Here is a 24,408-nt window from a genome sequence, read left to right as displayed (position 1 = left end):
GCTATTTCTTATTCTCTTTACATACAGGCCGCAACAAATTTCTTTGCCTAAAGCAAGAAAATCAGTGAGTGTTTAATCAAACTTTTACATTCTTAGAACACCTATCACAAAGGATGATTTATCAATCTCCACTAAACCAACTGAACCAACCAGAGCTGAATAGCAGTTATAACGTTAACTTCCTATAAAAATGAGTTAATGGACTGTGTAAACAGCACAATACTCTATACTAATTGTTTTGGGTCACTACTTTAAAGATATATTTCACTAATCTTCAACGTAGCAAGAAAATAGCAGGTTTGCGTGTCCAAAATATGGTTCACATTCATCTTGTTACTGAACAAACTTAGAAATTTTCAGAACGTCCCACTGAAATCCTTACATTTCTTTAACAAATACAACATGTTCCACTTTTTTAAGTGCCAATTCTTAAAACTATAACTGCAAGTATTTATCAAAATTCTAGCCAACATCTATGATTTCCTCTAAAGACAGCACAAGCAGACCTTATAAAAAGCCTCTGCTGGCATACAGATAACAACAACGGAGGATTAATCATTTTTGCTATAGCAACCACTGCACTGCAATTACCATAGTGACATGAGAAGAATAGAAAAAGTAATAATGAAGAGCTCTTATTTGTTTGGAGCAATGTGTCAGCCAAGTAAGTGCAGAATTCTCAAGTGCCCAGCTCTGCTCACCTTAATCAATTGAAATGCCATTTGTAATAAATATGTCACAAAGCATTTCTGATTTATTTTTAAAAGGGCAATACAAATTTGTCAATTGTTCAGTGTCCTTTGGTCAGGCTAATGTACAAATCATTGCTATCATGTAACACGGGGGAGTGCTACTTATTTTTAAGGTTCCAGTTTAGACAAAGCCTAAGGTCTACTATGTTACCATAAATATATTTATATACATACACACCTGCTTTTGCATATTTTTTCATTAAAATACACACGCACACGTATATACAGAAATGTAATAGACCTTACAAATACATATATAAAGATGTATACAAACATGCATTTGCATATCTTTTTCATTAAAAAAACCTTTATTATTTAAGTCTTCAGGAAGACTTGGTGCTATGGATACACTAACATACAGAAATCACAGAACAGTCAGGGTTGGAAGAGCTCATCCAGTCCAACCCCCCCCGCCAGAGCAGGGTCACCTACAGCAGTTGCACAGGACAGCGTCCAGGCGGGTTTTGAATGTCTCCAGAGTGGGAGACTCCACAGCCTCTCTGGGCAGCCTGCCTGTGACAGTTTCTCATGAATCACCTAATTGTTCATTTTTTTTTCCAGCTCCATTTATCTAAACAATTTCTACTTACTAGCAGTTGTTCGACCTGCCTAGCTTAAGAAAGAAAACCTTACCAAAAATTAGTTGCCTTTAGAGAGTCTCAGTCAGGATCTTATTCAAAGCTCTTTTTCCTTCAAATGGAATGGAAATTTCCTTCAAATTTCCTGTGGCTGGAAAGGGTATTTCAAATAAAACTTTTGGAAGCAGGAAGTAATGTTAGACAAAGTCACCTTTTGAAACAAGCCATGTTTTGCTAAAATGTAGGTGTGATCAGTGAATCGGAATCTTGGACTGCAGAAGTGCAACAGTGTACAAAGAGAAAGGTGGGAGTAAACGAGAGGGCGGCAGCACAAGCGACATACTCCCAAGCTCATGTCTGGACCTGACATCATTCCAGAGTCTAATACGCACAAGGTTAAGTAAACGAGAAGTGGCAGAGAGTGAAAGCACAGAGAAACACAGAATCCTTTGAGACCTTTAGAGAACGGCAAGGCTGGCACATCAGCTATGAGGCACAGAAAATGTCAAAAGGGAAGAAAAGAGAGGCAGGCAACACAGAAATATGAATGTAACAGGCTTGTGACTGTATATCGACCGTGTTTCTGGTCACAGAAGCCGTATCCCAGTGGCAACAGTGAAGATGCTTGCGGCACGCAGACAGCAGGGTGACAGCACTATAGTACGCTCTGCTTAGTGGATCACGTGCAGTTTGGCAAAAGCTACTTAGGTAGAAAGTAGTGCAATCTCCTAATGCAACTCATTTTACATTTTCATTGTACTATTTCGATTTGTTGTGCAATAAAACTTTGTTCAGGCCCCATTACAGATGGCCATATTACTACTTCAAACTGCAAACCATCATACCTTAATTTCCTTTGACTTATGATAATCATTATTTCATCATTTTTGAAACAGGGAAAACTGAAAAAAAGGAGATGTTCAAGTCCGACAAACCATTTCTAGTAAGGCATTTTCTTTAACTTCAGCTTACTACAAGCAAAATCTGTATGATAAATGCCTATCTTTTGAAGGTATCTAAACATATGCAGACATAGCACACTGGGTAAACGTAGTTATTCTGATACAGTGTTATTCTACTAATGTGAGTTTTTGCCTCTATTATTAGACTGGTGCAGAGCAAAAAAAAATACTGGAAGGAAAATGAATATGAGCAGAACTCAACTAGGATCGTCCTTGGCAATAAAGGTTTTTTCCTCCTACCAGTTACTGTATTGCTGCTCCTACACAGAACTATTTAGCTGTAGGTAAGATTTTTTTGATGGTGGTCTGGTATTATTCGGTTTCCTTCAGACTACCTTTCATAAAGAACATGCAGTTTAAAGTTATATTCCTTCATTACTCACATCGTTTTAGTACTATATTCACTTCAATATTCTCTAAAACTTTGTTCAATGAGAAAATAACTATTGTTGCCTTGATTATTTTAAATTAATGTTGGGAAGATAAAGGAAAAAAAAAAAGATTCACTACTCTATTTCCTACCCACTGTTACAACAAAAGAAAGATTAAAGTCGTAATAGTACTCAAATAGTAATTTTGAAATCATAGTTATAAGTATTTCCATAGTTGTCAGAATAAACTTTGTTCCTCTATCAAAATACACATTTCTAGCACTCCTTACACTCACTTAGGAAATTAATGGGCAGAAAGACCATTAAAGCATTTCCCATCCTTCACCCTGGAAGAACTTGAGTGATCTGGAATGAAGATAAAGATGACAGCGTGTATGTAGCTGTTCAGGAAGAGAAAGCAAGACGCTCATACTGCAAGATCTGTGGGGGTGTTCTCTCTTGGAGATGAAATGGCTGAGATCTTTCAGAAGAACCAGTTCCAAAAAGTCAGCTTCTGAAAAGCCAGCATCTCCTCCCATAGATGATACTTTGTCTCTCTATCCACTTTGCCATATATGCTGTCCCTCTACATTTATTTGTATGCATTTCTTAAGTCCCTACATGCATTTTCTCCCATTATATTTGTTCTGACTAGAAAGATTGCTCCACTGTTGCCTCACACTAGTGCACTGCCTATGGATTTGACAATAATTAGCAGAGCAGGGTATCAAACAACTGGTGACAGAACTTCACAACAGCTGACCTGGCGGCTGCACTAGCTGTCCTGGCCACTGTCTTTCATAACCTTGGCTGTACCAAAGCCACAGTGTACTGCACTGCTAGATCGTTGCGCATTCAATTCATTCACATTTGCAAAACTTTAACTTAAACATTTCAACAGTTCCACTTCGCTTTGCAAAGATATCGCAGGGTTTATTAAAATTCCATTAATTATAAATTTCTAGAATGATGATATATCATTTGGGCTCATTAGCTACCAAACATAAAGATGAAATTATCCTACATAAAGATTGCTTTGCATGTTGCCATCATAAAAAAAAATAATCTGATTTCTACTTAGTACCTATTAAGACATATTATTCAGAACATCAGCTTGGAAAATGGTTACCAAAAAACCCAAAACTTTTTTTAACTGCAAAACCCAGTATTCTTTCCTTCAGATATTATACACACAACTGTTTATGTTTGTAGATAAACAGTAAAAGATTTATAAAGAGTTTTACAAAGATTTTAGAAAATGTGTTACACGTTTCACAGAAGAACCTAGAGCATTGTTCTGTTTCTACCTTATTTCATTTACTATAGATCTGTAAACCCATCCATAGTTGCTAGATAAGGATCTAAGGATAATGAACTATCCAGCAGAGGCGTCTTCTAGTTACACATCAGTAAACAGCTTTGCTAGAACTCTTCAAAATACTTTTAAGTGGCAGCACAGTACAAAAAAGTCAGACTCTGGGTCTAATAGGGAGTTTGACTTTTAATTTTAAAAATTGTCAGTTTATTTAAAACAGATTTTAAATCAAAAAGACGCAGCAAGGCTACCATTTGACAACATTTTAAGACCAGCTCAGTCTCACAATTAACAAGCGTGTTGTATAAATACAGTAAATTAGCTCTTCAAGAAGTTATTTACATTCAATAGTGTCAGCAGAATGAGGCCTGCAGCACCTTCCCTTGGCTTGCAAAATTCTTATTTTAGTACACAGAAAAAAGGGGTTTTTTGGACTACAAACCCAACATTTCCTGTTTGTAACATGACACGCACATTGATAAGGCACAATTGACTGAAAAATTCTAATAGAAAAATTACAGGCTTTCATTAACCCTTGCAAAAATAGATTTACATATAAATTAAGCTTTTGTTCTGTCCAAAAGCCTTCCAGAATTTTCAATTACAACCGTTAAGATTTTACCAAGTTTCATCAATCTTTATACAGGTCATTTTAATTCATTTACATTTTGGCTTTATTAGTTTGTACAAGTGAAGAATTTATGAACGTTCAGTTGAATAATATGTTCCGAATGAGATTAGGGAAAAAACAAAATCATGACAAAACGCATGTCTGATAAAAGTAAGTTTGGTGTTGTACTATGCCTCAAAGCAACAGGACATGTCCTTAGGTGTGGCCCTCAAGCAGATACACATGATGCAGAATGTACTGGGATAGCCAAAGTTGAATTTAATTATAATTATTCCCAGATATTTCAAAGTTTACAGACAAATAGATATAACACCTTAAAGAAAAAAAAAGGTAAAAAAAAAAAGAAAAGCCCAAACTTTTAGTGCTAGACATCTTTATTTGTTCTTTGATTTAGAGTAGCTAACCAAAACACGAAAAAACAAAGAAACACTCAGGATAGTTTAGAAGAATAAAACTCACCAAAATCTGCAAACACAGACTGTCCAACAACTTTCACACCACTAGGCATTCTCTTACTTTTTCCAGCTTTGGAGAAGTTCCCATCCTATCAAACAGGACAAAGATGAAGGAAAAACTGAATTGCAGACTAAGTGACAAGATTTGACTTTTGAACCAAAGAAATGCCAATAAAAAAAGCACTTCAGTAGATAATAGAGAGACACCTCAACTATGGGAAAAAATGCACTCTGAAAATTGGGGCTGAGTTTTTGCATTTCTAATCCTTCATGGAATCTTACGGAAATGCAGTAACAGTAATTTTCAGATACAATTGTCCATATATTTTGCTGTGTTATGAGGAAGAGATTGGGTTCTCAGCAACACAATCTAAATCATAATTAAGTGATTATGAATGCTAATGTGCATTTTTACATACTGACTTGTGATTTTATAGATATGCAATATATACCTGTTAAAAGTAGCTTGTGATTTTCATCCTAATTAGGAAATAACTTTATTTTACATTAAGCCTGGTTTAGGTCTTGTTTTAATCACCTATTATTAAAACCTAGGCCCGCAGAAAAAGATATTTAGTATTTCATCAGAAAGACAAAAGAGGAGCGCTGGATCTTTGTCTATCATAGAACCGGATCACAACTGAAACAAAACCATTTAAAACATTAAATTTTTGTAAGCAAGTAAGATGACCTAAGGCCCACTTTTCTCGCCGCTGCAATCAGCGCATATAAAGTGAGCACACGAGTAGACATAAAGCCGTTGAGACAAATGATACCGTTTTGTGGATTACATATAGTCATCCATATTGCTTACTCGCGTTATACTCAGTTTGCAGACTTCAGTGCTGTTGAAGATGCAACTCTGGAGACAGCTAGGATGTGGATCTTTGACTATATCTCTTTACCTTGACGAAGAATTTATAATGACTCAGATAAGAAAAAGAAAATGATGTAAGTCATCGCCATGCAGAAAAGATGACTAGGCCCTGTGTGATATATGCCAGAAAAGCATATATCATATAAGCAAATATTTTAAAAGCATTTTATGGTGCATCAGTGAAGGGAATTACTTTGTTTAGGTTTGTAGAGCAATTTAACGTGTTTTAATGGATCAATTAAAGTATTTTAAGATTGATGCATATGTACCCATATTTTAGATGTATGACATTTTACTGTGTTGATCGATTCCAAAAAATAGAATTCTTTCTTTCTACAGATAAACAAATCTATGCATGGAAAACATATAATGCAGGAAAATATTTAGAATACGTGAGTTTGGAAAATCCAAAATTTGTAAGAAAAACACCCCACGCCTACAGGAGACAAGTCAAATGCCTTGCGCAGTCCTTACACTCAATCCCTCAAGAATGAAATTCGTCAAGTAAAAAAACTGTTCATTTTTAAGTCTATATAAAAGCTAGAAATATAGAATTCATCCCGCTACTTTAAAAAAAAAATACAGCTTTCATTACTTTTGCCTAAAAAAAAAAGTATTTGGAGAATATCTGGTAGCTAGTAATTTATTTATCTTTATTTTTTAGGTGTGGTGGGTTTTTTTTGTTTTTTTTTTTTTTTTTTTTTTTTTTTTTTTTTTTTTTTTAACATTTTCAGTTCAGCAGCTGGTTGAAGATAGCCACATTGTCAGACAAGACTACATACCCTGTTCTACAGTGACTCACTGGGATATGATAGATAAATTTTCAGGTAAATAATGCCTCAAAAATGCATTCCTTAGAAAGTGGTTAATGTGCTGCTAGCTATTATAACAAAAAAATAAACTTTAACATACACATGCTAAGATTCCTAACTATAGTGCTTTTGGATAACAGATTCAGTACCAAGGGCACACTTAGTTTCAAATCAATAAATTTCACTAATTGTAATTAACAATGAGGTTCTTCACTGACCTTGGCCAGGTTAAGCAATACAAAAGCAGAACCTCAATAAATAAATAAATAAATAAATGAAAATAATCCATTGACCTATTTCTCCCCAACCTTGAATTGCATTTGTGATATTTGGTTAACGTAAGACTCAGGATTTTCCCTACTGTAACTTGTGTACATATTGTAACGGTCAGAAGTGAGATTTTCAACCTCTGTCCCGCAAAATCTTACCCAAGACCTGAAGTCATAGATAGAAGAAAGCTTAAAGATATCAAATCCTTGAGACAGCCAGAATAATAAAAAAACCCCATCAGTCTTTTCTTCATAAGTCATCACACCAAGCATCAGTAACCTCCTAGAGCAGCTGATGACACATGAGGAGTCCTGCTAAGGTGTATGAAGGCAGGCCGATTGATTTACTTAGTAGTCATGTTAAAAAAAAAGTCAGCAGAGAAACTTAATGCTGAGTAAAAGATCTTCTCCAGTGATACTCTACAGTCTGAATGCAATAGTGCAGTCAGCGCCCCTTAGCATTGGCTCTACTCATTCCTGAAACAAGGACTATCAAATGACCTGTGTGTTTTTTGTTTTGTTTTTTTTTTTTAAAAAAACTTGTCTGTGTTTTAACAAAATGCTTATTTTATTCTCTCTCTTACCTTATTCACCCATGTCTCAAACTGAACGTTTTGTGAATCTGGTGATGTAGTAAGGAACAAATCTGCAAGGAAAAATATATGAGAAATAAAATATTTAACACTAGGCTGCACACACAAATATTTGATCACTCAGTAACGATATATAATATAACTTATTGAAAAATATATTACCTTTATAAGTTATAAATATATCCTATTCCAGTCGTGTTTAGATGTATATATTAAGCAAGAAAGATTAAAAACCAACCCCCCCCAAACTATTTTCATCCCTCATATCCTTCTCTGTAAATAAATATAACTTCTGCACTCAACTTTGTATACATTTGTATAGTTTATACATAAATTCAGTTAGCCTCAAAAGAGCTAGCAAGTGCTGGACACTATATATGTATACTGAAGAACGTTTCTTGATAGTAAAGACAGAGACAGACATCAAAGCTAGAAAAAAGTATATGTAGTTATATTTTTAGTAAGTCAAAATTAGAAATAAAAACCTACCAACCATCCTTTTAATTTGGGTATGTTGAATTGAGCAACAGATATACTGTTGACAGGAGGAGAAAAGAAGATGGAGAAATATTTTAGCCTCCCTTTACACTAAAACTCTCTTAAACATCAAAACAGTGGAAAAGAGTGCTTCAGGGAATTTATCTATGCCTACTTAAAGAGGAGCTTATTCATTGCCACTTAGGAAAGCACCCAAACTAGGGAATGGGAAGAAAAAGCTTTACAAAGGAGGTTTTAAAAAAAAAAAAAAAAAAAAAAGAAGAGGCAGGGGTGTTTAAGAAAAAAAAATAAAATTATGAAGCCCAGTGTTAAGAAGCCCACATATTAAGAAAAGTACTCTCTTAGATTTAAGCACTTGTTTTCTTTTTCATTGTCCTCCTTACCCCCCACAATTCAAAATATTGCTGTTTCAGAACACAATGGTTACTTTGCATGCAGAAAAAAAATGATCTAAAGAAAGAAAACATTAACGCTTGACTCTGAGGTGGTTTACTGAATAAGCAGGTGGACTGCTGTACAGAGAATTTCAAGTGGCACAATAAGGGGTATTGTCTTCCAGGGGAAAAAAACCCCAAACAATAAACCATTAAACCTCACAGCAAACAAACAGCCGCCCCCCAATCAAAAACAATGCAACAAACATTTTGCTCACAGATTTCCTCCCCCCCCAACCCTGGCTTGAAAGTTGTACCATTTAATTTTATTCCCCTCAATACCTGAAATGGGTATTTCCTTTAGAGCACATACATGAAAATCATGATAGCGTGCTTCATTGGAATGAATTATATTGCTACTTAAGTATTTCTTGAAAGCAAGAGACAGAAGTAATGGAAACAATCTGAAGACATCATAGATGGAACTTAGAAAACATACATAAACTTTCAAATTTTAACTTTGCATGTAGAAGGACGTTTGTGCAATATGGACGATTACTACCAAAAAATATACCAGAAAAATATTTAAAAATCTAATACATTCACAGGGGAAAAAAAGAGAAACAAGGAACAACAGAAACCTTAACTCACTTTCCTACGGGCCAAAATGCCACTAAATCTTTGAAAAGAGTCCTTGAGGTTCAAATAAGTATTTCAAGTAGGGTTGTAGGATATCCACGCTGCATTAGTGCTGCAATTTGCAACTAGTTATGGGCTATGTCAAATACAGATTATGCCACAATAGGCTCTTTAAGCGTTACATTTAACTACAGAGCAAATGACTAGCATTTGATTGGCAAATATAACAGGTTACCTAACCTTCAGCAGACATTTTGGCAGGGACTGTAACCGTTGTCCCACCACATCTCTGATGCAGTTTCCACACGCTACAGAGCTGGCCTCTCACCTTTAATTGCTAAGGACCTGCCCAGTCCTCTACGCAAGGAGAGATCTTGGGGAGCAGGAACTCAGCATTCCCACTGGTAATGCTATGTTTATACAGGTTGTGTGACTCTATCCCAGAATTAGACTAAATGGCACAGCTGCCAACACAAGACATCATTTACCCGGTATTATTATGCTAGCAATTCAGCTCTGAACAGTTTGGCATTACTAGGTTAAATAAATGCATCAAGTTTTTATGCAACACAGTTATGCTTCTAGGGTGGAAAAAACAAGTACGAAAGGCAGATATGAGTTATGCTGGCAGTATTACAAAGTCCTTAGCCTGAAATCATTTATTTAAGGTTAAAACAAAGTTCATTAAAAATAAAAATGGCAAAAATAAAACGGCACTAGTTCTTGGCTAATTTAACATGTGATGGAATTTCATTTGACAATTATTCTTAATTTTAAAACCTACCCCAATGCAGCATACTATGACAACTTCTCAATTAAAAAAAAAAAAAATATCTTTTCTTCAACAGGAGATTGCAGTACCACCTATAGTATCCTGACAATACAGCTTTTTGAATAAAGAAAAATGAATGTCCTTAACATCTTAATGGGAAATCATATAAGCACTACTATGAATTGAAGTATCTGTAAGTAGTAATATATCTTGTTTTCAGTTGAGCTTTACAGAGTAAATATACCCGCTACAGCTCCTCAGAGTGCATAATGGCCATGTTTGAGTCCAAAGACATTCCATATTGTCCATCCCAGACAGAATTACGACAGGCCACAGAAAGTCAGGCACTCAACATGACTAGGCAACGACAGCAAAGTAAATTGCAAAGTACACTAACACTGATTTTGAGACACAATCATTATGAACTCACTCAAGTATTAGCAAATTCCTTGTAACAGAGTATGTATGCCTACTGTGTGTTGCACATAAACACCTATTTTGTAAAAGCATGTACAGGTTTGCAATGGATTTTTCTTATGTATTGAAAAAATCAATTTTTTCCATTCTTAGTCTGAAGCATGTCATACTAGTTCTTTTTCCCTCCTCATTTAATCTGATTTCATAATAAGTGCATAGAAATATTCAGAAATATGACTGCACAGGGAATTGAAATAATATAGGAAGACAAGGAACAACAGGCATATGAAATCCCAGATGTTAGGAGCAGAATCAAAAGCAGCTTTAAAATAAACATTAAACTCCGTGAGGAAAGAAAAAAAGGATGAGAGAACCACGGTGGGTGGGATGTCACACAACTTAATAAAATCAAAGACTACATTTAGCTATCTGCAATGTAGGAGGAATAAATCAGGATACTAAATGCAAGTCAAACTACAAAGAGCTAATAGAAAGATGATAATTTAAAACATCTAAAATGTTTACTATGTTAAAAAGGTGGAGGTGCTTACACATTTAAAGCCTTTGTTCAGCCACTGTACAAACCACGTATTTTAATATGAACGCTTGTTCCACGTTTTGAGAGTAGGAAAATAGAGCTGTTTTCAGAGGAGGCAATCTACCATACATTTCTCCAGGTTGCAAGAGATCGGTGCTGGATACGGCCCTCTACAGTAGCTTAAAGATGATCAAATTCAGGAATGTGCCTGTTTTGCACTGAACTCCCTCCCACCCCCAAAACACCTCCTCTTGAAAGTTAATAAATCACTTTTGCCCTTTGTTCCTCTTCTTGTGCTCCTCCGCCTCTCCTTTTTTCCTAACTCGAGGCATATAACATTATATACAACGAATGGAACTGATACACCCAAGCAGCTCCAAGGCTACTGTAATATTACACTGAACTGGTAAAGTGCAAAGGCAGGCAAAGATCGCACATCGTCTTCCAGAAATAGTATAGAGGAGCTGGTGCCACGCGGCTCCTACATTAAAGCAACAAGCTGTGATTTCCCATAGGGCAACTTCACACAGATACAGCGCCACCACCTCTAGTTCCAGAGCCCAGTGGTATGGTATTGGCAATTGTCCCCCTTAAGCCTTCTTAGAAGCTGTGTGTCTCAAATGCTCGTGCATGTTTTTGGGATTAAACCCTCTTGTCCCGAAATCAAATTGAACGCTTAACATTTACAAGTAGTTTTCCATTTTGATCAAGAATACCAGAGATTTCAAAGTAAGCAGCAGGGTAAAAATGCAATGCAATTTAGACAATCCAAATAACTGTTTCCAAATTTGTATAGTTCAGAATTACAAATGTTTTCTCCAAGTTTGTAAGAAAGAGAACTACAAGACAAAAGAAGCCCTCCCTGTTACAATGCTTTTGACCACATGATTTCCAAAGATTACTTACAACCTAACTTATTCTATGATTCTATCTGGCTTTATTATCTAAGTTTTTGTCCCTAAGCCAAAAGCATATGAGAGAGGAAACAATTAAGAATCTGTGCAATTTATACATCTTTTCCTATACAGCCTTAGCAAAAACTCCTTCCCAAAGGAACCGTGTCCATGGCTGACATCTCTCACCACTATTGCTATAGTCTTTCCATGTCTATTATTACTAAATTCTTTAAGAATTTAGGCTGCAGGAGAAGAGATGGAGTCAACAAACGCATTAAGATTTGTACGTTCAGTACTTGGGATTACACAACAATGAAGACATACGCAACTAATTTCTACACTTTTTGCATTTTAATTAATTAATCATCTTGAAAACAACAACATTTTTGTTTTGCTTCTGGCTGTATCAAGAAAACTCAACTCTTTCCTACAAGGAACACCTATCATATTACACACGCTCAGGAAAAGTCACTTGTCTAAAGATGGGCTGCCACATTGCTTTCCGAAGGCGGCTCTGGTTGCAATTTCAGCTGCAGGAAACAAAATCATTTGCACGCAGGTCTCTAAGTTTAAAAAGCACAGATGAAGTATTGAGGGCTGGATCATAACGCTCTGTTCAAATGCTGATGAACCTCACAGCAGCACAATGTGAGATATTTACAACCTGAGGTTATAAAATCAAATCATCTGGAGCTCAACAATCTTAATTATTTACAGAATACAAAGGTGATGCTCTGGATACTTTTACTAGACAATAGGTACATAAAGGGATACAAAAAACAATAGGCAAGGATGTACCTTTAACAACCTATATGCCAATTGCAGATTCTAGAGATATACAATCTCCAGAATAGGCAACGGGAGAAGAAAAAACTGGTCTGGCCGCTTTCCTACTGCCACTGCCAAAGACAGAATATTAGGTTAGCTGGATAGACCACTAGACTAAGCCTGCAGGGAATTTCTTAGGTTTTTAATTTGTACTGTAGTAAAGATAAGTAAAATCCTTGATAGTTGGGATGGTGGAAGATCTTCACTACAGATTCAGGCAGATTTCCCGAAATGTAACACCTACAGCCTAAGCGAATGGCTACAAATAAAACATAGCAATACTGCCTGACAGGAAATGTTTCTCTTGAACAAATGCAAAGTGAAGTGCATTCACATTTAAACACGTTTTCCTATTTATGATTTCACAGGCAGTGATTAACATAAAAACAACACAAGCAACAGGAAAACTCATAAACAAAGTTCAACAGCCTGAGAATAGAATAAAGAATCAAGGAGGTTACCCAGCATTTTAGATCCACAAGACTGAAAAAACACCTAAATATATACCAAACACTCAATACAGGAGATATCTGACATGACACAAAACCACACTGTATTAGCATTTTACTCACAAATTTACTTTCCCTAAGAAGTCAGTTGGTAAGCAAATTTGGCTATTCTTTTATTTGCGTTAATTGGCTTAGTACTAAAATGCTGCTCTCCAGGCTCTACCACATCTTATCAACAGTAAATAAACATACTGAAAAGCACCGAATTCAGCATTCATTCTTACAAAAAAGGAAATGGAGATTATTAGAATTTATGTTTCAGCTTGAAAAAGGGAAAATATGAGCACAGTACTGCAAGCTCCAGTAACCTAAAGCTCATTACAGAGGAACCACAGCAGTTCCATCCATCTTTATTTGATGGGATCAGCTAATTTTGACGTTGTATCAACATATGGCCCAATGAATACTGAAAAATCTCCCCAGAAAGCTACGTAAAACTTGTACAGCTAGACTCCATTGAGTTTAGTGCCTTTAGATCAATCTTGTATCAATGCCAAAGTCATCCCAGATACATCTACAAATACTGAAATAATTTGAACACAGCGCAACCAAATCTTGAGCCAGATCCATTTCTGATCATTTTAATGTAATGTATCTAATGCAGTATTACATAACTCGGGCACATCTTGGGCACCAAAAGCGTGGCATTCTTGCCACAGGGGCTCAGAAACCAGACACTTGCAATAAAGATGCCCAATAGCTTATCACCTACTGAGAGTCCAACATGTAATGGCAACAGGTTATCAGTCATGACAAAGGAATTCCATAGAAAAGATGGATTAAATGGCAGACAGCATTCAAACACCTTGAACATGAAAGCATTTCTACTCTTCTTGCAATCCCTAGCTTCTTACACCAAATACCTTACAATTTTTGCTGCAGATGCAGAAATAATCATATAGGCAGTTTCCAACCAAACAGCTCTACGCAGAACAGCAGGTCCATCTCCAATCCCTATCGCACAGTATTCTTCACATAGACAATCCTAGACTCCTCTCAGCCCGGTCTTATGCAACTATGTTTTGCTTATTCCACACACCACTAGGTCAGTCCTCCTCTAATAACTTCAGGTCCATCTGTTAAGCATCCTCTTCTTGCAGAAATTCATCCAGTGTTTGTTCCACATCATCTCCATCTAAATTCCGTGCCTTCAGCCTAGATTTCTTCCCCACCTACCAACTTCTATTCCCACTTCCCATGTGCCGTCTCTGCCTTTTGCCCCCTGCTCTCAGTTAAGCATCCAAACGCTGGCAATAGTCGTGAGCTGCAGTGGAAGGGAAGGCACTGATAATCCCTGTCTACGGTACGTTCACTACTGATGGCTGTTTTAGAAGGGCAGTAATAGCAATTGAGGAAAACAAAAACAAAAAAAAAACCTGCAGCTGATATTTGTAAAACTGTTTCAAACTGGCCAAATTTGGATGGATCTTTTAATTAGAACAGGAAAAGCAAAGAGACCGTGCTATCTTTCAGGAAGAGTATTTCAAAGGCCAATTCTAGGTCACTAAGAAAAAAGTTATCAAATACCAAACCGGCTCCACCCCAACTTCAGTTGGTGAAGGTGGCTAAGCAAGTATAACTGAAAGTTAGAAAAAGTTCAACATGGAGGTAGGTAGAGAGCTTAGAAGACTTCAGCCCAACTGGAAAACTGCAGACAATCTTATTAAATAAAGCAGCAGGTATTGCAAACCCTACTTCCAAACATTGCTTTTTCTTATTAGAACTACTAGGAAATTGCAATAAAAACTAACTATACAGAACCTGCTACAAGTTCATTTCTGATTATCCTTGTTATTTTCCTTCACTTTTGAGTGTTATAAAAAAGGCACTATTTATAGATGGAGCGCTCATTTCACTAATGACTGATTTGACCTTTCTGTTTAATGTCAGAGGGCTTTATTTTAGAATTAAACCCCTCAGCATCTACGGTTATCTTCAGAAGCCACCAGGGCACGAGCAACATTCTTCAGTTACAGCTTCATCTCACATTTACTTTAACTATTTAAGTTAATAAAGTGGAAAAAAAAAAAGCCCCGATTTTTTAACGCTACCAAAATGCACAAGGTATTACCCAATTAGAACACAGACATGTACACTCCAAACATGCCTGAAAATTTTTTCATTCATGTAGAAAACCAGGTGTGTCTATGCATATTCTTTAACTACAAGTTACTTGTGGATATGAACATGCCTGCTTGTATGTACTGGTATATGCAAATAATATGCTGAACTAAAAATTTCTGCTTTGCAGTGTGTTGACAGAACGGGTAAGGTGACAACTGTATTAAAATCATTCAATGCCATAAAGCCTAAGGACAACTAAAAGATAACTTTTCTCTATTTATATTACAAATTTCCTCTATTTACATCATAGATTGACCTACCAATAGGAAAAAAAGTATTTAGAAACAAAATAAAAAATATTATTTACAGTTTTGTTGGTTGTACTTCTACAACAACTTCAGTTGCACAATAATTTTAATATGAAGAAACCTAATTTTATACAAAAAAAGTTAGATATAGTCAGTTTTATTTCTTCACTACATGGAAATCTAACCTTGACAAGTTTTATGCTTCTTTCTGTTCATAAGTTTTACATTCAGGTAGAGAAACCCGCCATCATTTGATATTCAGATTGGTTTGTCAAGCTGGCATTAGTACTATACTAGAGAAAATTGAATACATCTACTGCCTAGCTATAGCAATTTAACTTTTACAATATACATACGAGTACAAGTACCAACGCTAATGAGTTTGCAATTAACTTCTCATGAATTTTTGGTGCTAGTCACATGAAACAGTAAGTTAAGCAACCACTCCTTCCAGTAAGATGATAAACAATTATAAACAACACAATTAAGCACTAAAATTCCTTTCATTAATAAAAATCACCATAGAAGAAAATCCATATGCATTAGTTTAAGAGCATCACTTAAATAGAAAACTTTTTAATTAGATTTATGCTGAATAGTTATGCTTCTAAATATACAGTGCAGGTGGGACTATTCCTCTGTTTTCTAGCCCTGCAAACAAGAATTTTCGGACAGAAAACTCTATTTCTTTCTAGAATAAAGGCAACAATATTGTTTCAAACAATAGAAGATGACCACTCAGTGTTAAGAATGCTTTCAGACCCCATTTTCACATTCATGCTTTCTCAACAAAATGCTGTTTGGGGCAGAAACCATTTTGTTCTCACCAATATTAAGTTACTGATTCCCATAAAAATATCATATCAGTACCCCCCAGTGTATATAACTATATCAGTACATAATTTAAAAATTCAAAAGGAGTAACTTTTGAGACACTTCATAATGGCAATTTTAATTTTAGAACTGCTAAGCAGATAGCACAGGTGATGGGTTCTTTTAGAAAGACTAGGAAAAACTTACATTAAAATAGCTGTTTCTTTAAAGATCTCTACTCATTCTTTAATTCTCTTCATAAGGTAAGCTATGAGTAAGAAAAGTGGCATTGGCAAAAGTAGACCAATCGCAGCAGCAGGAGGAGATGCAGCTAATTTGAGCAACTCTGGTTTCATCTGAGGAGCAGGAACTTCCTGCGGTATTGAACACTCCATTATTTGCCGTAAACTCTCAGGTAAGCTCTCTCATCAGAGCTTAAAACAGTTAAGAAACTAAAAAGTGTTCCTGTTCAAGGAATGAAACAGTGACATGGCTTTATTGAATATTTGTTTTTGGGGAAAAAAAAACAAAACAAAACCAAAAACATAAGGAAGGGAGCAAAACCAGAGAGAACTTAAAAATAAGGAAGGGAGCAAAACCAGAGAGAACAATTTGACTTAAAATACATACACCGACCCTCCCACCCCTCTTTTAAAATGCCACTCAAGATAAGTTTTTTAAGGCCAGATAATTTGTTTGCAAACATGATGAGCCCGGTTATTTTAATAGAGAATAAATGCAGATCTTTTGCATAATAAGAGCTCTGATGGTAATATTATATGCAGAGGCTACCAGCTTCCATCAAGAGGCAACTCACCAAAAATATAATCAAGTGTCTAACATCAAGCATTACAGTGTCTTCAGAATCAAGGTTTAAACGATTACAACAGAAAAATCACCTGTGATTTGAATGATTGGTTTTCAAGAAGAAAATTATCTACATTTATGCATTTAAACTAAGTGGGGATCAAAGAGAAAACACATTTTAAGTGTTCCAATACATTAAGTTTCTAGATTCCCAAAGCAAAACAACATAAGAAAATTACCCATTAGAAATCAGTAAAGAGACTAGCAATTCAGAATATTTAATACGTCGGCTATTTTTCATAGCATTCAAGGATACATTGACAAATGTACAGTATGAAGCTACAGAAAGATTCAGAGTCCAAGGCAGTTTGTCTCATACATTTGAACATTTTAATAATATTTTCAGGGCCATTGCCCGATTTCTTGGTAGAAGACTTGTAACTTTAAGTGCATACGCATTTACTGTTTATTAATGACCCTTTTTTCCCCAGTAATTACTTACTAAAATTTTGGCTTAGAAAGACAGCACCTAACTGAACATCTGACATTTTAAGATGTTTTAATTAGAAACAATCAAGTTAACTAATTAGAAAAAAAAAAAGAGACGTAGCAAAATAATTGCTATCATAAAAATCTCAACTCTTGATACGCCTGTGAGAGCTTATGTTAAGACAGTCTAATCAGTGTTCACCTAGTGACTCATGCTAAATTTAAACCTCAGCTCAGTCCAAAGTATTTATCTGAAAATGCTGAGTGTGATGCAAATCAACAAAATATGTTTGCCTATTGTCTAGCATTAAGTAGATGAACTGTATTGGTATCCAACTCCACATCATTTCTGGGTGGTTTTTATTAAGTCCTTTTACTTATCTTGGCCTCGGTTTCCAGCTGTAACACTTTTTCTCCATGCTTTCGTTCATTATTTCAATTATAAAATCTTCAGCATAATGACCGTATTGGGAATAGTGTTTATTCAATTAGACAGTATTATCTGCATCTCTTAACTAACATCTGAAACGCGTTTCTGAGGAACAATGAGTTGCTATTTATTTTTAATTGAGTGGATTAATGCAAAGAGAAGTTACTTTTTACCTCCTTCACTATGAGTCAAATAGTGAAATCCTGTTCAAATACTTCTTTTCTTAAGTCACGTGATGTAAATTGTTCAGTTTGAAGAGAAGACATTTTTAAAACAGGTCTCTTACTTGAGGAGTCTGCTTTGAAAACACTCAGCTGAACTGTCATGCTCTACAAAATAAACCTGAAGTTAATCTGTTCAGACAAACCTATTATTATTAGCTTCAAGATTATTTTCTTAAGCTAGCTGTTAAAGATACCTAACGACAAGTGTGAGTATGTATTAGCAGACACCCAGTAACACTATTCTAACAAGGGTTACCACATCTTCTCCTCATTTTTCAGTCTATCTCAGCGGACGTACAGACAGTAACGTTGAGGGTAGGCAGGTTGACAAGACCAGTTCCAGACATCCCTTCCAATCGCAGCCATTCTGTGAACTAGATACTCCTCCCAGGAGCAACACACACAATGCACATGCAGAAACCACTTGAAAATTTTGTATTTACTTTATCCATAAAGCACATGCGGACCCTTTGGTTAAAGTCTTGTACTGCAAATTTTTGCACGGATTATATAAAATTCCTGGCCTACCTCAAAATTACTGAATTAAAAATTATAAGAAGCTGAAATTTCTATGTGATGATGCTTTATTTAAAAACAGCAGCAGCATTACTATCTGAAACAGCCTAGCTTATATCTCACCAGGAGCGATTAGTATTATCTTTGTTCTGGTTAGTGGATTTTTGGATTATAAAATCCTTACACAGTTAGCCTTTCATGAAGCATTGTTAGGGATTAAAAACATCTTTATGAACATGTTCTCATATAATGAAATCGTAACAATTCAACTTCATTTTACCCAGAGCATGAGAAGCATGCCAATTAAAAGCTCTGTTTTGAGGGTTTAATATTGGCAGGTTGAAAACAGGTTAGGCAATAAACTAGCAAAAAGATGCTCAGCCCAGAGAGGATTTTTTCTTTTTTTATGTCAAGCACACTTTAAATCTCCTAAGCTGTTTATAATGATAGAGTTGCCAAAAATAGCCCAGCTAAAACTCACTGAATTGGCTGCATCTGTTACAGAATACAGAGAGCCCCAAAACATTGCGGAATATTAGAAAAAGGTCTTAAAAAAACCCATAAAAACCAAAGAAGTAAAGATGGTGCATTCTGCAGGTTTGTTTCTTATTTGTAGACAAAACTCAGTACATCCATTTTAGGTACAACTGTATCTTCATATTCACGAATAGTAGTATTGCCTGTGAGTAAATATTGTGATTTTTTCAGTAAAAAAGTACCACAGTAACATCAAATGTCACAATTAAGTCTTTCAGACAACAGGGTTTCAGCACGCAGCCTACTCTCCTGCATCCTTGTCAACGCCTCCCTCCAAAATAATATGATTTTAATGTGTACCAGGACCTATTCTTACTGAGGTTTTGTTCCAACACGAGAACAGTAGTGTGGATGAATATTGAGTCACGAGAATCCTCTCATCTCCTCTAGCTCCACCTGAACCAACCAATAAGTAATAGACTCCAGTGACTCCATTCAGCAGTAACAATACGAATGGCACTTCTCTCTCTGCTGGTGCAGTTAAGGCTGCGCTGTGCCGGCTATGCTAACTCGGCACAGAGCTGAACAAACAGCAGAAGCGTTGAACTATCTTCTGCAAAGTCTGTCCAGACTGCACGGAGCCAGGCACAGGACCCGCTGTGTACATACTACAGTAGTATCAGCACCTTCTTTTGGCCCTGTTCGGCAGAGTGCACTTTGCAGTACTGATAGTCAGATGTTCAGACAGTTACCTACAGTTGGGTTTTTGTTTTGCCTTTTTTTTTCTAATTATATCAGCTGACTACTTCTATGAGTCACTTGCCCAACTCTGTACAGACTAACACAAATTAAAGGAGACATGTTGAGAGCAGTGAACAGGTATTTTTTGGAAGAGGCACAATGGGACTCAAGGTGCAATTTCATGCTTGGTTAAAGCCAGGCTGCAACTGCTGCTACTAAAATCGGAGTCTACCTTCTCTCTATGCTTGCATTCGCTCTGGCAATCCTGAAGCTGCATGGCGAGTTGAATCGGCTTAATAACTCAAGTGAAAATGAATTGTGTTCCCCCTCAGCCCCAGTTCCTGAGGAGCTACCGTAGCTGATGTGACGGAGCTGCCATAAATGTGCCGACAGGATCAGACGATGGGGTGGCTTTTCATTTTGGCAGCAGGCAGTCTTGAAATAACACATCAGTCATGAAATATCATATAACACTGATAAGGTATTATTTTTCAGCAACATATGCCTTGTTCACAGTTGGTCCAATTTTCATAGCAACAGCAAAAAAACAATTTACCAGTCCCAGCTTAAAAGCCAAAAAAATATTTTAAAGAAAGTAATTCTATAGTAATATTTTCTCCACTTTTCTTCTTAGAATAAATTATTTTCCTCGAAATTTTCCTCAGGTTGCTGTAACATAACACATATTTCAGCCTGAGGTGTTACATCTTTGCTGTTACAAGCAAATAAAAGCCAGGATCTTTCTACGGGGAGTGCTTCATAGAAGCTTCTGTTCACATCTTGACGTATGACTATAGATGAGAATCTATAAAAGCTCCCAGCACTCCCCACACAAAAATCCTGGCTTTCATTTCTATTTAAGAGGAATTTCCATATATCACTATCACTAACTGGAACTTTCTGGACATGCTTTAGACTGTTAGCTGTCATAAAAACCCTTGTGTACTCTTGCAAAAATTGATCAATCTGTACCTGATCTACGTAAGCAACTTAGACGCCCTGTCTTTACCTACCTGCGAGTTTAGATGTCAATATATTCATCTTAAAATGCTACCTGGGATGCTCATCTATGCTGCCCATGCCACTAAAACAAAACTCCAAAGGATTTGTAGAACTAAGTGTGTTAGAATTGATTATTACATGACACTGATTATGGTAAGCAACCGTATACTTAATTTTCCAGTTGGAATTTCCACTTGACAGCTTCATGCAGCAATGTGCCAGAACTGAATATTAAGGTTTGACTATGCAGTAAAGTAATTAACTTAATCCACAACATTTACAGGCATATTAATTAAATTTATGGACTCTTTCCTCTCTCATTCCCATGCTATTAAATAGGAAAAAAAATAAGCTCTCTTTCCAAAACTACCATATATGAATTGATGTACATCGCACACCTAGCAGAAGATAAAGCATTTCAGAATTCATTTAGTGTGTGAAGATATTAAGTTTAGCACAATATTTAAATGTGCACAGAGGTAGGAACTAGATATGTAAGCGATAAATAGATTCATTGTGGTAACTGAAGGCTAAATTGCATTGCGTATTTCACAAAAAACCCACCCAAATAAAACAAAGCCACTACCAAAGGAAGAATACAGTTTATGTACCATAAGAAAAGCTATCTCCAGTACTTGTTTGTGAATGCTAAACTATAAACAGGTTACAGCATTACTCATATAGTAATAGAAAAATAAAGTCTCATGTGCTGTTTCCTCAAATCAGTCACAGAATTAGCTACAACAAAATAGAATGAAGTTATATTGAGAGAAATAAATTGTAAGCCCAGTCTTGAAAACATTCTTTTGTATAAACTGTAATATAAACTATTTTCAAATTCAAGATGAAGAAAATGCAGCACCGCTTCTGATTCAGTTGCAAACGGAATACCGGAGTACAACATCATGAAAAACAGGAAACAATGCTTTAATGGTGAACACAAAATTATTCCGAACAAGCATTAGTTCTGATTAAATTATTGTCAAGGAGTAGAAAATGTTATTAGGTTACTCATTTTGGCGGCTATTTTTTAAAACCCAGAATTTTCAAATTGTAGATATTAAAATTATTAAAAATAAAAAAATCCTAAGTAGCAAAGTCATAATTACTGAACACAACATTCCAAAACCAGCTCTTTACAACCATCAATGAAATTTACTGAAATATTAGAAGGAAATTGCAATACATTACATTGTATACGTAGTGATAAACATTTTTAGGAAGGTATTTAACACTTATGACTTACCAGCAGTGAAGTCATTATTTAAATCTATAAAGGCATGAGAGTGTGGAATATACATTTTACTTTGAGTATCCAACGCAGCATGCCATGATAAGTTCCTACAGACAAGAACAAAAATCAATACATTTCCTCAATGATTAGAGACTGTTAATCATGATAATATATCTTTTCTTAAAGAAAACCCCACCTTGTGAAACAGAAAGCATTTTCTAATGCTAAGCTAAAATTACTACTTAGCTTACAATATACTAAGTAACTAGAGTAATTGCTTGAAAGGTTCTGCAAAGGATGATTCATAGCAGAGGGGCTTCAGTTAGATTTCTGTTAACTTCCTAAAGCAACTTTTTTTGTACACAAAGTATCACTACCCACAAAGTGAAATTTGGTGCCTGAACTTCAACTGTAAATCTTGAGACACCGATCACTGTCCTCCCCACTTTCCTCAAGCAGTTTTACTATCAGTACTTTTGAAATCTACTTCAAGATTAATAAAGATGAGCAAAAATGGACATCATCACATACTGTTAAAGCAGCTCACGCCTGCTGCATGTAAATGGACTTTATTTTCAGTCACGTACAAAACCAAACAGCACAAAAATTAACCTCACATTATGATAGACTACAGGCTAATTACATCATTTCCCAAGCAGGTGATACTTTTATTTATTCATCTAAATACACACATGCCCTGCTGGTTTCTGTTCTAAAAATGACTGAACTTCCAGTAAACTTCCCTATTAGCAGTGCATTTAAATGTAACAAATCCTTCAGAAGCCATAGCGGTTGAAACATCAACACCATAAGGGTTACTTTCAGAACCCTTAGCTAATACACTCAGAAAAATCTCGATGTGCACCGTACATAGACAGTGATATTACTACTCTCTGGAATGGCTTTGTTTATTCCAGTGACATTACATACATATTACTAGAGTCCTTATCTTGTGACTCATTTTATGGTAAGAAAAAGATAAGCTTCCGATTACTTCCTAGGGATCAGAACTAAATCTTAGAAATACTAAAAAGAATCACTTAAATAATTAAATAATTTTCTACAGGTTTTTCTATGTATTCCGTTTTGAAGATAGCCAAGAAGGTTCGTTAGACAGCCCTAGTATAAAAACATTTTAGATTAAAAATAGAAAAATGATTTTCTAAGTAGATGACATAAAGCTGTTTTCCAGTTACAAGACATTGCTTAGCTGTTACCGATAGCACTGAGTCTTGTTTTGAGCTATAATGATTAAGTTCATTTGAATTCTAATGCTACTGAAAGGATTTCTTGAACAAAATGAAAGAAAGCTCTCCCATTTTTCCATATCTTCAAAAACTCATCATTTTTTTCAATATGTAATCATTACAAGGTGTTCGAAAACACCCTTGTAAATCTGAAATCTCTGTTCCATAAGCCATCAATTTAAATAAAAGTAACAGTGATACAATTCAAGTTGGGATTAATAACGAAACCCATATTGCCAAGAAGGGTATAGTTTCCATTTACACATTTAAATGTTATTTACCCCACATCGCTTCTGAATCATCTCTGAGGAAAGGAAAATAGCCAGTTAGGAACAACAGGTATAGATTTGTTAAACTCACTGATGGGGTGTGGAGCAGAAAGCCTTATTTAAACATTTCTTAAGGGCCACGGAGATGCACAATAGAAAGCTGATATATTGTTGCCATGGAGACAGAGTAATCATCTCATTGATTCCTCCAGTGGTAACAGACTTCTTGAAACAATAGCTGAAGAAAGCCACATAGCAATGCAAAGACTTCCTAACACACTCTTAAGATAAACTTAAGTATCGATTGCATGCAAACCTAAAACAGCTGTGACAGCAACACCTGGATTGCTCCTGAAACACAGAGCTGCAAGTTTCTATGTTAATGTCACTAAAGAGCATTCAAGACAGTTCTATCAAGTTCCACTTAAAAGCTGCAACATAGCAAGTTAGAAGATGCAAATTTCTTCAAACAACTAATTCAAAGGCCCAGTCCTCTAAGAAAATACAAGCCCAGTTCCTAATTCAGTCAAAAAAAATAGTTCACAAAGAGTCAAGAGTTATTTTCATACCATCAACAAAGCTAAGAACAATGTATTTATTTTGACATTTATAATCCAGTTCACATCCTAGAAATAATTTCTGCTATCTTCTGAGCACATTCTTTGACAATTGAGAGAAAAACCTCTAAATCGGGGAAAGAG

At 35.7% G+C, this 24,408-nt stretch overlaps 1 protein-coding gene across 1 annotated transcript in view; it reads right to left on the bottom strand.

The window, feature by feature from the left end:
- ITFG1 (integrin alpha FG-GAP repeat containing 1) overlaps positions 1 to 24,408 on the bottom strand; it is a 67,850-nt gene that overhangs the window by 33,945 nt on the left and 9,497 nt on the right. The window contains exons 8-10 of the mRNA XM_009885085.1: positions 22,204 to 22,298; positions 7,607 to 7,668; positions 5,069 to 5,153 (exon numbers count right to left, since the gene is read on the bottom strand). Coding sequence (XP_009883387.1) covers positions 5,069 to 5,153; positions 7,607 to 7,668; positions 22,204 to 22,298 — 242 coding nt within the window. The remainder of the gene's footprint in view (positions 1 to 5,068; positions 5,154 to 7,606; positions 7,669 to 22,203; positions 22,299 to 24,408) is intronic.

The sequence above is a fragment of the Charadrius vociferus genome, unplaced genomic scaffold (assembly GCF_000708025.1).
Source record: "Charadrius vociferus isolate BGI_N301 unplaced genomic scaffold, ASM70802v2 scaffold475, whole genome shotgun sequence".
In the NCBI taxonomy this organism is placed as follows: Eukaryota; Metazoa; Chordata; class Aves; order Charadriiformes; family Charadriidae; genus Charadrius; species Charadrius vociferus.
Note: the sequence above shows the minus strand (reverse complement) of the source record. Positions and strands in the feature narration are given on the sequence as shown.